Source organism: Mercenaria mercenaria, chromosome 4 (genome assembly GCF_021730395.1).
Source record: "Mercenaria mercenaria strain notata chromosome 4, MADL_Memer_1, whole genome shotgun sequence".
NCBI lineage: Eukaryota > Metazoa > Mollusca > Bivalvia > Venerida > Veneridae > Mercenaria > Mercenaria mercenaria.
The window spans coordinates 70,647,722-70,665,297 of record NC_069364.1 but is presented as its reverse complement, the minus strand read 5'-3'; the positions used below and the strand labels follow the sequence as shown (position 1 = coordinate 70,665,297).

General features: G+C 33.6%; 1 protein-coding gene across 1 annotated transcript in view; it reads right to left on the bottom strand.

Moving 5' to 3' along the window:
* LOC123552973 (uncharacterized) overlaps positions 1–17,576 on the bottom strand; it is a 63,487-nt gene that overhangs the window by 8,217 nt on the left and 37,694 nt on the right. The window contains exons 5-6 of the mRNA XM_053542263.1: positions 2,647–2,943; positions 2,265–2,324 (exon numbers count right to left, since the gene is read on the bottom strand). Coding sequence (XP_053398238.1) covers positions 2,265–2,324; positions 2,647–2,943 — 357 coding nt within the window. The remainder of the gene's footprint in view (positions 1–2,264; positions 2,325–2,646; positions 2,944–17,576) is intronic.

The window sequence follows — 17,576 nt, the reverse complement described above, 5'->3', positions numbered from 1 at the left end:
GAAATTGCAATGATGAGAAGCTATGTCCTTCAATGAAACTTTAGTGGAATCCTCGCAGGTTAAAGTTCACTGTGTAGTGCTCAGGCTTGAAACTGCTTTAAAGTGGCAAAAATATCAATTTCTGACGTCAGACACGTCAGTGACGTGCAACAATCATCCTTACCATGCTTTCTGTGCATGTCGATACCTCAATAAAATAGCTATAAAATCTAATATTTTCAAAAAATAGTGCAAATAGATCGTAGTATTTGTACATTTTTTTTTTCAATTATACACATTCTTAAGGCTGTAGTGATATTACTTGTGGATCAACCCTCGTATATGATGCTTTCATATGGATATGAGCCTCTTAGTTACATCAGCACTGCATATTTAGTCAGTAACTGAAACAAAAGCTATTACTTAACAGAACCAGACATTGAAAATACCCATATATTCTCTGCACACTATCGACTCAAAATAGTTTGATATCTTCACTCATTTTATACTTAAGACATAAATGTAATATATTACTGGGCTTCAGATGCAGTGTGTTTACTGCCTCAAATGTCACAGATTTTCATAAGTATGAAGTTGTCCTAACTTGGAAGAATAAGTTAACAATAACTCAGAATAAATAAATAAGGTCTAAAATTAATACACATGTATATGATAAATTCAGAAAAGTTAGTAAATAATTAGTAACTAGGAAGAATAAGTACATGAAACTAAGTCTTTGTAATAGTCTTGACAATGGCTCATTAATATGTACTTCACAAGTAATGATTTCTCACTACTGCTTAATGTAAAAGTTGAATTCAGAGGGAAACATTTCAAAACTACTCAAGTTTGCATTACACAGGACGGAAAAATATCAAGTATCTTTTTCCTCAGTTATTGAATGGCAACAGGACAAACAGTAAGAAATCTGACTTTGTTCAGATAGTTTCAACTTCAGTTTTGTCCAACACAAGGATCTAACACAATGATCCAACAAGAGTGCCAGGCGGCTGTTACAAAATTCGCCCGTCATCGAACTTGACCTAATTCAAGGGGCATAATCCAGGAGTGCCTGGGGCAATTTGGCTGGTTATCTACCTTGGCCTAGATATTATGCCCACAAACATTGCCAGCAAGTTTGGTGAAGATCCGATGAAAACTGGTCCACTTAGAGAGCGGACATGCTTTGGACGCCGCCTGCCTGCCCGCCCGCCGCCATAGGTGTTCATGTGGCGGCGGGTGTTGACATAATACGCCCCGCCCTTGCAGAGACGAGTGCATAACAAGAGCACTGCCTTGCGGGTGCAGATGCTCATCTGATTTTTTTTTGTCTCTGTATGATAGAAATATTGTCCTACCCATGATTTTCTGGTATTTTCTAAGTTCAAAAAGGGCCATAATTCTTGCAAAAAGCAGGATGAAGTTATGTTTCTTGTTGTACAGAGTCAGCTTATGATGGTGAACAACTGTTGCAAGTTTCAAAGCAATAGCTTTGATAGTTTAGGAGAAAAGTTTACCTAAACATAAAACTTAACCAATAAATCTGATTTTCTTAGTCCAAAAGTGGCCATAATTCTTGCAAAAAGCAAGATTGAGTTATGTTTCTTGCTGTACAGGGTCAGCTTATGATGGTGAACTGGTATTGCAAGTTTCAAAGCAATAGCTTTGATAGTTTGGGAGAAAAGCTGACCTTAACACAAAACTTAACCAAGAAATCTGATTTTCTAAGTCCAAAAGGGCCTTAATTGTTGCAAAAAGCAGGATGGAGTTATGTTTCTTGATGTACAGGGTCAGCTTATGATGGTGAACAAGTGCTGCAAGTTTCAAAGCAATAGCTTTGTTAGTTTAGGAGAAAAGTTACCTAAAAATAAAACTTAACCAAGAAATCTGTATATTTCTAAGTCCAAAAGGGGCCATAATTTCTTGCAAAAAAAAAGGATTGAGTTACTTTTTTGCTGTACAGGGTCAGCTTTTGATGGTGAACAAGTGTTGCAAGTTTCAAAGCAATACATTTGATAGTTTAGGAGAAACATTCACTTAAACATAAAACTTAACCAGGCAATGCCGAAGTCGATCAAGTGATGACAATAACTCATCATTTTATTCCCCAAAAATCAGATGAGCTAAAAATGAATCAGTTATATACATCTATATCTGCTTTCACTGCTATAATTGTTTCATAACCTGTATAATGGCTTGCACAGACTGACAAACATATTCAGATCTGTTCATTTGTGCTATGACTTACATTAGACAACAGAACTAAAACAGTCTGGTCAACCTACCTGGCTCCCAGTTTCGTAGACCTCCGCCGCAACAAAAGCAACGGGTAAAATCAGCCACACCTGTATCATAAAAGACAGTTATGGAAATCAGAGGTTCTGACTATAACAAGGTTTATAGCTTACTGAAACAAAAACTCCTAACACATGGTTGCATCTCTTGTTTTACATTTTGCTGCTATGATTCCAAGCAATGTAAGCAAAATTCAGTATAACGATCTTAACTTCCCAATACAGACCTATGAACAAAGCTTAATTTGATTCGTTATCTGATTGCATAGCAGTCAATAAAATTTGCTCATTTTGCACTGTTCACATGTCACTTCCTTGCCAGAAATACGACTTTTTGGTAATATTTTCAGTTTTTAACATGAATGATACCCACCAACAAAGAAGAAACCTGCTTCTGACATCTGTCTAGGGGTTTGATCTAGATAATCTGGCCATCCTTGGTATGAACTAACTCTAGAATCTATATTCACATAATCTGGATGTTTAGGGTTATCGACCACCACAGTTATTGTAGGATCTGTTCTTCCTCCTGCACCAGGTGCAGGATTAGTTTGTCTTGTCCCAGCAGCTGCTTCGGTAGACGATGATGGAGCAATGCTTTGTTGTAAACCTTCAGTTGCTCTTGAAACAGAAGGCTGTGCATCTGTGTTTTGACCAGTTCTGTTTAAACCTTGAAAGATATTCTTTTAGTTAGATGAACAAAGCATTTCTATCATGTATAATTTAGATATTCACAATTACAAGTAAATTTACACTGGAAATAGTAACTTTATTAAGAATTTTGGATCAGACAATTCATATTACTAAAAACTAATTTTAACCGAACAACTGAAACTTGGCCCATACTTTTCTTTATCAAGTTAAATTTCTCGTTCTTTATCAAGTTAAATTTCTCCTGTAAAAAAGTATTTACTATAAAAAATGCATTCAATATATTTATCAGTACGATAAGATATCATGTGGGTCTTTTATTCAAATGGTTTAATTATAATAGGAATCATTAAAAGTTTCTGAGAAAGAAAGCTAGTCTTCCAATGGAGATAAAGCCTGTCTAAAAGAGGACAACTACACTCAACTACTCAAAAGCCTAGCCACTAAAATAAGTTTAACAAGCAGAAATTTTACCTGTTCTCTGAACATCCCAGGATTATTCTGGGATATCCTGAGATTCTTTTATCAAGAATGTACAAACAACTCCTCAAGACAGGATTTTAACACTAAACAAGAGGGCCATGATGGCCCTGTATCGCTCACCTGAGTACCATTGCTCAAAATGATATGATCAAGTTTTGACATAGAGCACATAGGCATACACATTAAATATCATCAGGATAAACATTTTCTTGTAACAGTCCCTTTTGACCTAGTCAGGGCCAATTTCCATACCAAGTTTGAGAGTCCTAGGCAATGCTACATTTTTGAAGCAGCATGACTATTCCTCATTAGATGCTTCTGAGATATATTCGTTTACATAAAATAAAGGGAGGTAATTTGTCATAAATTCAGTCAAGAGTTATCTACCCTGATTGCCAGAGTCCATCTGATGGCACAAATGACATTTCAAATCAGTATCTTCATTGGTTACTGAGTTAGACCCATTTTAATTTGAAACGAAGGGAGGTAATTTGATATAAAATCAGTCAATAGCTATCTACCCTGATTGCCTCAGTCCAACTAAAGACAATAATGAAATTTCAAATGAGTTCTATAAATTTATTAAATCAGGGGAGGTTATCATGCATTGGTATATTATTATTATTATTATAATTATTATACCAGATTTATATAGCGCCCTTTTCATGATCAATTTCACGTTCAAAGGCGCTTTACATAAGCATGTAGAAGATACAGAGTACAAGCCTATACAACAATATATTAGAAAAGTATTCATATCGATAAATGTTCAATCGAGAGTTATCTAATATGACTATTTCTTACCATGGAAGACACAAATAACGTTTAAAACCAATCTCATTAGAAGCTGCTAAGGTGTATTCATTTAGATAAAAAATAAAGGGAGTTAATTTGTCATAAATTCAGTCAATATGTATCTTCACTGATTGTCCGAGTCCATCTGTTGACAGAAATGAAATTTCACATCAGTATCTTCATTAGTTACGGAGATATTTTTTTTTTGATGCTTCAGTTTCAGTTTATTTCAACAAGCATGAAGGCCTCCGGCCCATATACACAATATTTACATAGCTAAGCTTATACAATACATGCATACAGTTTGTACTTGTGTGATACCCAGCTGACATTTTATTAAATATAATACACAAATAATACAGTAATTATTCAGTTCGTCACATATTATACAAATTTCATATTACCTATTGTCACTATATTCCGCTCTTAACTTAAATGCATAATATATGTATATTGCCAAGTTTCTTATAATATTAACATTGGTACTTGACATCAAAATACAAAATTTATTAACATTTGGATATCTAAAATATTTTTCTTGCAGATATTTTTGTCGTATATTTCTATATATTGGACAAATAAGTATAAAATGGTACTCGTCTTCGACCCAATTTTTACAATAAAAACATAATCTATCATTTTTAGGTATACCCAAATGTCTTCCTTTTTCTATTAATAGTTGGTGAGATGAGGATCTTAGAGAGACGATACTTGATCTAAACTTAACTATATCTATAGCATCTACATATGCTTCGACATCAAAATTTGTCTTAAATACATGGTAATATGTTAATTTTCTATTCTCAGCACATTTTGTGTTCCACATTTGCAGATACTGGTCTTTTAGACGTTGCAAATAGGTATATATGAAAACATTTTGATTGTTTACTTTTTGACTTTCCCAAATATATCCAAATCCATTACTGTACAAATTACGTTTAATAACACTGGCCCAGTTACTGTATCCAAGGGAATCTAATTTTAATAACATGTTATAGCATTTTTTCACATATCGACAGTCAGGCATTTCTAAAATCTTGATCCAGTACTTAATACATCTTTTTTGTGCTACAATATACATAGGATATCGACCACAGTGTCCCATAATAGCTTCATTACATGCTTTAAGGGAAGCATTTAAGAACCGTTTACATGCATATATATGTACTCTTTCAGTATTTTCCATCATATGGATTCTCCATAACTCAGACCCATAAAGTAGTACAGGTACAACTTTAGTATCAAATATCTTAAAATATGTTTTGTGTGACATAGGTAATACATTATTCAAACTCTGCAAGAGGGAAACAATAACCCTTTTAGCTTTTGAAGCCATACAATCAGCCATTTTAAACAATGACATACGGCATGTGAATTGTAAACCTACATACATAAAAGAATTTTGTTTCAATACGAGTACCGTCATAAAACCATTTTTCATTTTTTGACAGCTGACCACCATTTTTAAATACAACTACTTTTGTCTTGCTAATATTAACAGACAGATGCCAATCTATACAATATTGATGCACAGCATTTAATTGTTTCTGTAATACCCATAGATATACCCATTTTAATTTGAAATAAAGGGAGGTAATTTGACATAAACTCAGTCCATAGTTATCTACCCTGATCGTCTCAGTCCAAGTAACACAGGGATAAAATTCCCCGGAATATGAAATTTACTAAGTATGACTCGTCAGTTGATAAATACACTATAAGGAATCAAGTTAAATAAACTATCACTGTTCAGTGGTATAGATATAATACTCCGAACGTTGCTTTTAATATTGAAGTACGTAAATATGTGAATTTGGTATTGTTTACCAAATGGTATCACTGCTGCTTACCTATTGGTATCAACGATAGATAAGCTGATTATTAAAATTTACGAACACTAGATAAACACATATAGCGCGACTTCCATTGTAAACACAAATTCTAAGATTTTTTACACTGTAACTCACTGTTGGTATTTACGCCAAATGGTATATACCAATAGATCTATTGGTATTTATAATGTTTAACACTGAATACCAATTCAAGGATATTATAATACTATAAGTAATTTTATGAAATTTGATAGATGAGTATGTACGGTAAAGAACACGGGTATTGGTATACGATACCAATTGGTATACGATGATGCTGGAGATAGAAACAAGGAAAACCAATTCCACACTTCATTTATTTTAAAAATATTACCTCTTCTTTGTTCATGGTTGTATACCAGATTTGGTATTCTGAACTAGATGGTAGATTTTAAATTGGCATTGGTATTAATACCAGTTGGTATATTTAACTTATAATTTTACGTTGGAATTATTGGTAGGCGTACCGCACGAATACCGTCCTTGTTCGGTATTGTTTTGAATTTCGCGCCGTTCCCACTTTTATACTCCGAGACTTGTGACGTCACGTCTCGGACAGTGAAGCGCAGTAATCAGAAAGTGACTTCCAAAACCACGAATTGACTTGAAATTACACTTTTGTTCAACGATTCTAAGCAACAAACACATTATAAAAGGATATTTCGGGAATATTTCGTAAGTAAATCACATTTATTATCGATATTTATCGGTTGAAAGAAGCGTAAATCAGTTGAATAGCGGAAATCTAGCATTTACGCTAGAAATAAATACTGCCGATTTTAAGCACAAACGTCCATGAATATTTTGATCGCGGACGACGATGCACAGTAAAAATTAAATCTGTAATCAAAAGTATGCATATCTATGTACATCATATTACAAATAAAATGATTGAATTTACATTTAGAAACAAATATCAACAACAAGTGCTATTTTCAACATGGGTGGGGAACATAAACATTACATAAAGTACAGCTATTAAAGAGGGTAGGACTAAAATGAAATAACGGATCGTTACATTGCCCCCATCCAACAAAGTTTTGGCCCCCAAAACAATTTCAGAGATAGTTTTCACTTTACAATTACCAAAAACAATAGGTTCATGGCGACTAATGCAGTCTATATATGTAAACATGATGCAGCACCTTAAGATTTTTTTTAACAATAAACACGGCTCAAGATAATTAAATTCGAACACATTAAACAAATAAATTTGAACACATTAAACATCATTCATAGTCAAATTGAGTTCAATACTGTACACTATATTAAAAGAACAACAATAGCAATACAACATTACAATACAAGTATATGAGAACCTTAATCTTCAGAAATATTCAGCAATCAAATCATGTGTGACATGTTTAAGTAATCCAAAACATATGACAGAACCTACAGTTGCATATAAAACCACATTAATATTAAGACTATACATATTGGCAATAAAACAATATTAGTAATCAGGTTATATACTGGATCTTTAATCATTAACACATCACCTAAAGATGCATTTCTCAGTCTAAGTGATACTGTAGGTGGACCTTAAAACAATCATATTGATAAAGTTAAAATGTTCCTCACACTCTAATGAAAAACTGGTCAAATGTAATACTATATACAAGAATATATATACAATGATAATGTGCAAAAGTACATAAGAAAGCACAGAATATTTCAAAAACACTCATTATATAGTCTACTTTTTAGGGTCAATAATGCCAATCCACAATTAATTTCATTTCCATTGCACTTTTCGAAAGTCTTACACTCCTGGGAATAACTGCGTTTTTAACGTCTTTGCTTACTTAAAGGTACTACGCTATTCTATTACCTTCTTATTTTCAATTTCTCCTTCACCTGATTCATTAAGCTTTTTCTGAACAATTTCTTCCTTACTTGTTTCACTATTCATTTGCTGTTTACATTCTTTATCACTTATCCCTTTCGTTTCACTTTTTCCACTTTTATTCATCTTTTCACTTCCTTCACAAATTTTCTTTTCACTTTCTACTACACTGGTTTGATTTCTCTGGTTGTTCTCATTTTCATTTTTATAAGTCTTTTCACTGATTTCATTATTATTTTCCTTTTCATATGTCTCATTATTGTTTACCTTCTCACTTTCTTTTTCACTAGATTCACCATTTTTCTTTTCACTGACCTCTCTATTATTAGTTTCATTTGTTTGACCCTCCAATTTGTTTTCACCTTTTTCACTATTATTTTCATTTTCTCTAGTCTCATTTATATACATTATTTCACTTTCTCCTTCACTGGATTCACCATTTTTCTTTTCACTTGGTTTATCACTAATTTCTCTGTCCTTGGTATTTTCAGTTTGCCTTCACAAGTCTGATTATATTCTTTCTTGTCACTGTTGGTATCTTTTGTTTTACTTCTCTGTCCCTGTTTACTTTTCCCACTATTCTTCTGTTCACTATCTTTTCCTTGTGTTTGACTTTTCTTTTCATTTCCTTCACCATTCTTTTCCGTTTCACTTATGTCACTATGTTTCTTTCCACCACTATTTTCTTTTGTTTGACTGTTCTGTTTCCGTTCGCTAACTTCATCATTCTTTCTTCCTTTGAGTGTTTCAGACTTTTTATTTGCACTTTCCTTTTCACTTATTTGTCTTTTCTTTTCCTTTATACTTTCTTCATTTGTTTCACTTGTCTGTTTCTTAACACTTACTTCACCATTCTTTTTCTTTTCACTTGTTTCACTTTGCTTTTCATTTTCTTTTACACTTATTTGTTTCTTAGTCTTTTCAGTTTCTTTTTCACTAATTTCACTTTTCTTTTTCTTTTCACCTTCTACTTCACTTGCAACACTGGTCTGTCTCTTTTTAGTTACTTCACAATTCTTTTTCTTTTCACTTGTTTCACTTTGCTTCTTTTCGTTATCTTTAATACTTACTTGTTTCTTAGTCTTTTCAATTTCGTTTTCACTAATTTCACTTTTCTTTTTCTTTTCACTTTCTACTTCACAAGCAACACTTGTCTGTCTCTTTTTAGTTACCTCACCATTCTTTTTCTTTTCACTTGTTTCACTTTGTTTCTTTTCGTTATCTTTAACACTTACTTGTTTCTTAGTCTTTTCAATTTTGTTTTCACTAATTTCACTTTTCTTTTTCTTATCACTTTCTATTTCACTAGCAACACTTGTCTGTCTCTTTTTAGTTACCTCACCATTCTTTTTTTTCACTTGTTTCACGTTGCTTCTTCTTTTTATTAACACTTTCACTAGTCAGACTATTCTGTGTATTCTCCTTTTCTACGTCGTGCTTACTCTTTTTGTTTGTTTTACAGTTTTCATTTTCACTATGTTTTTTATCAGTTTGTCTTTTCTTTGTCTGTTAACTTTCTGCACTTGTTTCACTTTTCTGTTTCTTTTCACTTATAACACTATTCTTTTTCTTATCATCTTTGACCTCTGACGTGTTCTTTTTCCTTTTCCGCCTTGTATTTACTATCGAATCGTCGCTGTCGCTGTCCGATGAACTTCCACTTTTGCCTCTGAACTTGGTCCAAGTTCGTTTTATCTTCTTTGCGACTGCAACACTGACTGACGACAAGCTTGACAATGTTGTCAAGGTTGAAGAGCTTGAAGAGCTGCTCTCTTCGGATTAAGAGTCCGAAGAATCGCTCTCTGAAGAAGAACTCGTTTCTATTATTCTTTGTTTATTTGTTCTTTTCTTCTTGTGTGCATTTGTTTTACTGTCGTCTCTCATTTGTGTTTCTACTTCATCTTCAAAGTCTAGCTCTTCCTCACTTATATCCTCTAACTCTAGGGATTTCAAAATTACACTTCTTTTTGGACTGTCTACTGGTGATATTGGATTATTCACCATAATTTTGATTTCTTTATCTAGTATAAAGTTATTGGTGTCATCCGTTTTGACACTTTCATCATCATTACCTACTGACGTCGGACCGTACTCTTTTGAAGTAAACGCAAATCGCGTAGATATCCTGCCTCTACCCTTTGAACCAGATGTGGAAGTTTTTCCTTCTTCCACTGGAAAAATTTATTGGCGGCACCGTCCCGCTCGCCATCTGGGTCCATCAAGACCAGATCCTGCATTTGTAAGTTGGAACACTGATTGTGATTGTACGACCGCCTTGTAAATAACTTCCTACAGCGCAAACACTGGTACATGAAATGACTGTGTTTTTCCATCACATGCCGTGAAGCCAGGTAATATTTATTGAACACTACATTGCGGCAGGTGACACACAACCACTGTTAAAAAATAAAAACAAATGATTGTTAAACAAGAACATGTATTAGAATATAGATCACAAAAATGCAATGTACAGATATAAGTTCCCCTATTTATATATATATATATCTGATTAATCAAAGCTCAGTGTCCCGTTATAACGTTTGAGTCTGTCATGATGTACAACTTTTGGCTTTGAACATCTGTTTAACTGAATTCTATACACTACATCATTGATTTTCTTCAGAACCTGGTATGGTCCAGTCCATCGTCTGGAAAGTTTAGCGCTGAAGCCGGGTTTAACTTGCGGATTGTATAACCATACAAGGTCACTGACTGCATATGAATTTTGACTTAATCGATGATCATACTTGCGTTTCTGAGAATCACTCGCGATTGAAATATGTTTACGTGCAAGATTATGAACTTTTTCTAACTTTTCGGTCAATGCTTCGGCATATTCGGTTTCTGTATTGTTAGTTTAATTTTCAGGTCTTCCCAATGCCAAATCAACTGGTAAGTCTATTTCACTTCCAAGCATAAGCATGCTGGGAGTGAAACCTGTACTTTCTTGAACAGCAGAATTATATGCCATTGACATTATTGGCAGAAAGGTATCCCAGTCCTTCTGATTTTCAGCCACAAATTTAGAGAGCATAGACTTTATTGTTCTATGCCCGCGTTCAACCAGACCGTCTGACTGGGGCCTTAAAGCGGTTGTTCGAGTCTTTTCTGACCCTAGAATTTCGCACATTTCCCTAAAAACGTTTGATTCAAAGTTTGTACCTTGGTCGGAATGAATTTGTTTTGGTACTCCAAATACCTTAACAAATTTCTCTACAAAGTTTTTCGCAACTGTTGTAGCTTCTTGATTTCTGATCGGGTGAGCTACTATCCACTTTGTAAAATAATCTACTATAGTCAGAACATATTTATTTCCTTTGTTACTTCGGGGTAATGGTCCCATGATATCAATGCCTATTCTCTCTAATGGTGCACCAACATTATATTGCTTTAAAGTGGCTTTTGCCTTTCTCTGAGGGCCTTTCTGAGATGCACATACATCACAAGACTTACACCACTGCTTCACATCTTTGGTCAGTCCATACCAAAAGAATCTCTGTCTTACTTTCAGTTTGGTTTTTCTTACACCAAAGTGACCTCCCGTTGGACTATTATGTAATTCCTCTAAAACCTCCGGTATGAAAGTTTTAGGTAATACAGTCAGGTATTCAGAAGTTTTACCATCAACACTTTCCCAAAGATGGTATAAAACATCCTCAATAATTTGTAAGGAATCTAACCTATTCCAATAATACTTAAGTTCAACAGAACTTGGAGCGACTTCAGACCACTCAGACCTCTTGTCTGTGTTTATCCATTGCTTCACTGATCCTATTACAGAGTCTTCATCTTGAACTACTGCAATAGTTTCTTGGTTCAGTGTAGCAACCATTACTCCCACTGGTATAAAACCAGTATCATTCCTATTCTCATATGTGAGGACTTCTTCATCCTTATCACCTGTTTCACCAAGAATATCCTTCTGAATTTCGTTCTTTAAATCAGTTTTACTATTAAACTCAACACTATCATCTTCTACTACTGGCACTATCTGCAGACACTGAGTTTAGCCAAGAATCTGTCATTTTAAGTCTTTTATTTAGTCCATAGCACCAAAAAAGTATAAAATATATTTATGTAAGAGGCTGAAATTACTTCAGGCCTGACAAGCAATCAAATCCTGGACCTCTCACATCTAAGGGGGACACTCTACCATGTCGCTATAAAAGCTAGCTCATTAGCAAGTAAGTATAAGTGCACCCGTATACTCAGTACCTACTACATTTATTTCTAAAGCCCTATGGTTTCACAAATTTCAGATGTAGATATGTTCAAACCAATATGTATACGTATTAATGTAAGTTGCCATTTAAAACTGTGGAGCTCTTCAGAACTTGTGTTTTCTGTGTACTATGTATCTATCTACAGTACCTCTTTAAACTGCCTCACACCTCTCACTATGCCAGCACTAAGCATTGCCTGATGTTGCAACTTAAAACTTTTTATAATTATTTACAATTTTGGATAAAGATGTGTTATTTCATGGTACTTTGTATCTCTACTCATTTCATGAATAGCATTTCAATATTAACTTTGTTCAAAGGTTGTTGCCATTATTAATATAAGGGTTGTTTTCAGGTACTTATTGGTTTGAGATACCTGGCCAAGGGTGATTTCTTGTCTGAAGTTGCAGATTTACATGGAGTTAGTAGGTAAATGGACATTTCTTTATTTTCATACTGACAGTGCAGCTGTTTTAATCAAGTTGAATATGATTCAAGGTTGTTAATATCCAGGCAACAGTTTGATCTTAATTGCCTTTTATAATGCTGTCTTTATGTTTCTCTTTTATAGGTTTTTTTTGATGATGCAGCTATAGAACAAAGATAATTTATGTAAAGAAACATTAAATTTGTTACTTAACCCTTACCATGCTAAATTTCTATAATGTATTAATGAACTTGTCCCGGGCCTTTTTCAATTTGGATAGCACCATTAACTGTTAAAAGGGGTGCTAACCAAAAAAGATACTGACTGAATGGCAAACAGAGCAGATTATGATCACATTGCATGGATGTGCAGTCTGATCATGATCTACTCTGGTGTCAAAGGCAGAATCAGTTGTGTCCAGCATAAAAAGGGTTAGCTTTAATATCTTTTTATTACTTTGTTTGTTATATATAAAGTCCCTTTTCTGCTTCAGGTCCAGTGCATGTCATATCATTGATAGATTTGTGGAAGCAGTAAATGATAGACTTGACAATATTAGGTAAGGTAAAAGTTTGCTTTTATTTTATCATTTAAATGTGTTTGTAAAGTTCTGTATAAAGCAAAGAGACTTTTAAGAGGTTAAGGTAGAACGCGACACTTTGCGAACTTTCGAGTAACGTCTTGAAATTTTGCATGTGTAAAGTTGACCATATTTCAAACAAGATGCAGTTTATTTTATACCAATAGAGCCAACCAGTTTTTGTACACGAGACGTCAAAGTTGACCACCAAAACCCGTTTTTGAAACTGAAGTTGCCGCGTATTCTGGGCAACTGTTACGGGTACTGCAACGGCACCAGCCAACAAATTTTCTATAATTATACATCATTCGACGAGAATTAATTTTTCCTTTATGGTGATGCAAAAATCATTGTTTTACACCGACAAATATTTGAGAAATGGAAAGAAAATCGCCGTTTTTGACTAAAAATTGACGTTCAGTTTCGCAGCATTTTTCGGCTTTAAATCAGCATGTTACAAAATCCCTGAATTAAATTTTTGATTTTTTTCAATAAACGGTGTTTAAAATGTATACCGAGTCCAACAGACAAATAAAACAGGGGGGTCACCAACTTAGTTTTTTTGGTACATGTGATTTTATTTCCCCCACCCCAATGCGTAAAATGACGTCGCCGCGTATACTTGTCAACACTGTTACGGATACTGTGACGACGCCAGCAAACAAATTTTCATAAACTATACATTATTCGACGAGAATTAGTATTTCCTGTATGGTGATATAAAAATCATTGTTTTACACCGACAAATATTTGAAAAATGGAAAGAAAATCGCCGTTTTTGACTAAAAATTGACGTTCAGTTTCGCAGCATTTTTCGGCTTTAAATCAGCATATTACAAAATCCCTGAATTAAATTTTTGAATGTTTTCAATAAACGGTGTTTAAAATGTATACCGAATCAAATGACAAATAAAACTGGGGGATCACCAGCTTAGTTTTTTCGGTGCATGTGATTTTATTTCCCCCACCCCCGTGCGTAAATTTTGTACCATAATTCGACGTCTGCAGATAACAATAACAATAATAATAATAATAATAATAATAGCTTTATTTTCTGAAGGTGACATACTAAGTGTACAAATACAGATATTTTACAACTTATTTCCAGTATGGCCTTCAACTGATATACATTCACACATACACACAATCATACAGTCAATTTATAATTTAACATTTATACAAAAATGCACATATCAGAATTACTTAAATTTTCTCGACAAACACGTCTCAAATTAAAGAAGTCTTAAGTATAGGTTAATAAATGGGAGAGCGGTGCTTTTGAGTGATAATGGCCCTGGCAAGGTGATAATAGCCCGAGGGCTTTTGCCCGAGGGCTATTATCTTCTTCCAGGGCCATTATCACTCAAAGGCACCGCTGTCCCATGTATTTACCTGTTTATTACATGTTTACCTATAATATAGTAAGAAATGTTTTTTTTTGTGTAATTTTTATGGGTACTTGCATCTTCTGGCACAATAAATTTCAGCTTTTCAGTTTCTATATTATTTGTACAAGAGTCTATTTACTGTATAAAATCAAATATCTGGATAGTTGTACTTTCTTGCTTATTGCATAATTTAGGGATAAAAATACGTTATTTCACGAAGAATACACGATATTACGCTCAAGATGATAAAATAAAACGGAAATATTCGCTGTTTTACCTCCATGAAACGCTATGACGTCATTTCTGTTTACAGATGTTAATTTCCCGCGCTAACGCCAGGGCCATTATCGATAATGGCCCCGGGGCTTATTATGATAATGTGATAATGCATGACGCAGTGCGATAATGGGAGAATTTTCAGCACAAATTTGTTACTATTTATAGGTACTCATGTAATAAATAAACGTAATGTAACAATAACTATGTTTTAAAAGAATTACCATGCGTCACAAAGATTATACATGACAATTAAGATACATACAAAAAAGAAAGTCTGTCCCATAAGATAATAAATAGTCCCAGATTTGAATAATAAGATAGTATGAATATTATTATTATTGGAAACGAATACAGTAACATCAGTTCAACAAAATTCTTGTAATTACAAGTAATTAATTGCTAAAAACTATTGTAACAAGAGAAAATTCTTTAAATTATGCTTGAAAGTAGTTATATTATTATTATGAAGTTTAATGTAAGATACGTTTGAGACAGCATGATTTGGCCATTGTGTTTAGCTTATCAGCTCCACCATTTAGTGTTTTACTCGTTCTTAAAGAACTTTATACAAAACAAAAACAAACATTTTGTTCCATGGCAAGACGTTAATATATAAACAATGATGAAAACGTATTAAAAAGTGAAATCTTAGTACATTTCAATATATTATATAACGTGTCACCAGTGCAAAAAAAAATCCGAAGCGTTAGGTATCTTTAAATGCGTCAAGTGGACACAATTTGCTATAAGTAAGGAGGAATGCGTCTAAATTCAGAAGTTATTGGGTTCCGTTTCGACATTTTGTTTAATTTAAAATCCAACATATTCCTCATATAATGCGTATTTTACACTTTTGATATTTCTGTAACTTTTTTCTCCGCAAACCTTAGACGTCCATTTTTGATGAACCGTGATACTTAGACGTCCATTTTTGATGAACCATGATTTCTCGTCCGTCGGACTGTTTTCGATAAAAAGTTCTGTTCAGTCAACAAATATCTGCATTTAAAATGTTATATAATTTGTGGTGATCACTTAACCTTAGACCCGATATTTACGTTAAAGTTACGTCAGAGCGACAAATATGACGTTGAGCTTTGAATAAAAAATATGCTTTAATCTTGTCTAATGTAAAACCCAAACAATATAATTTGACTAAAAAGTAATATGATGATGAAAACTTTATTTAATTGCAATGAGTATTTGTTTCTGTAAATCTTCATTTTAAGATAAACTCTACTTTTAGATCAAAATAGCCTTTAAAACTCGGTTACCGTGGGCGAAATTATTACGCTGAATTATATTACTCTACCCCTACCCCAGATACAAATACGTAATTAAACGGGTTCTCGTATGTCTTGTGATCAATTTTAACCTATTTTAAGAAGAATTTAGTCAACAGAGACCTTTACAACTTTGCAAGGATTTCTTGAATTTCCTCTAAAGTTCATGATTATACATAATTGATACACACGACATTGCAAACATTTACAAAAATAATAAGAAAAAATAAAAGCCCTAATATCGTTGGAATAAACATCACAAATTTATTTAACTTTATTATAAATTTTACGTTTTGAAAATATTTGGATTGTTTTGAGAGTAGTTAGACACCCCGATTTCAAATAAAGTGCAGCCACGGGGAAACAGAATTTAAATTCATTGTACGGAGGCTGTTGCTCTGAAAAGGTTAATTTATTAACAACGCTAGATAGAAACACCATCCTTTACAAAGAGGTTTTAGCTCTCCAGAGATGTGTTTAAAGAAAGGTTATCCTTGTATTCATAGACACATAATAGAAACATATTCCATATATAATATTTTTCCTAATATTAGAGACCTATCAGACATAACAAGTACGAGTACATACTCTGCTAAAAATGATAAATATTCCATAAAATAAAAAAGAAAGAAAACTGTTTGTTTTAGGTTTAGCGCTGTTTTCTGTTACGATAGGCGGTTAACCTAACCAGTGTTCCTCAACAAGTAAATTTTAACTTCACCACATAAAATCGGAGGTGGAGGACGAATGATTTCGGACAAATACCTTCTACCAAATTGTCACGCCCTACCCAGGGATCGAAAAAGCGATTCATAGAACTGAGCTAAGCGGATGGGGTAAAAGAAAGAAACACAAAAAAAGTGGTTGTGATGGAAACTCGCTGTAACTCATCAGCGGTTAAACATGTATAATTAATTCTATGTTGTAATTATCTATATGAGCGGCTCGAATATCGTAACATTGTACATAGGACCGACGACTCAAACTTGCTGGTCTTGGTTTCGTATTTACGAGATACTAGGATATGACCAGTATATGTATATGTGTAAGATTTTATATTTTATTTATTTTTATTTTAATAAGCGTCTGAGATTTCAACATACAGAATGTAACAATTTTCAAACAATTTAGCAGTTCACTCATCAGAATTTTATAAAGCTACGCTTATGCGGTAATGTAACTTTAGGATAGTATTCAAAGCGATACCTCTTATTGAGCCGTGCCATGGGAAAACCAACATAGTGCATTTACGACCAGCATATATGACATTGGGATGTGCGGGCGTGCGTGCGTGTGTGCTTATGGAGGAAAAGGGATGATATCAAGAAAAACTTTACTCTCGTGAATGGCAAACTTAAAACTATATGAAACTGCTGTAAAATACTGATCTATGATATTTTACAATAATTATGCTTTAACTTTTGTTTCAAATGTGAAATCTCCGAACTATCTACACAATTGCATATGTATGAATTCT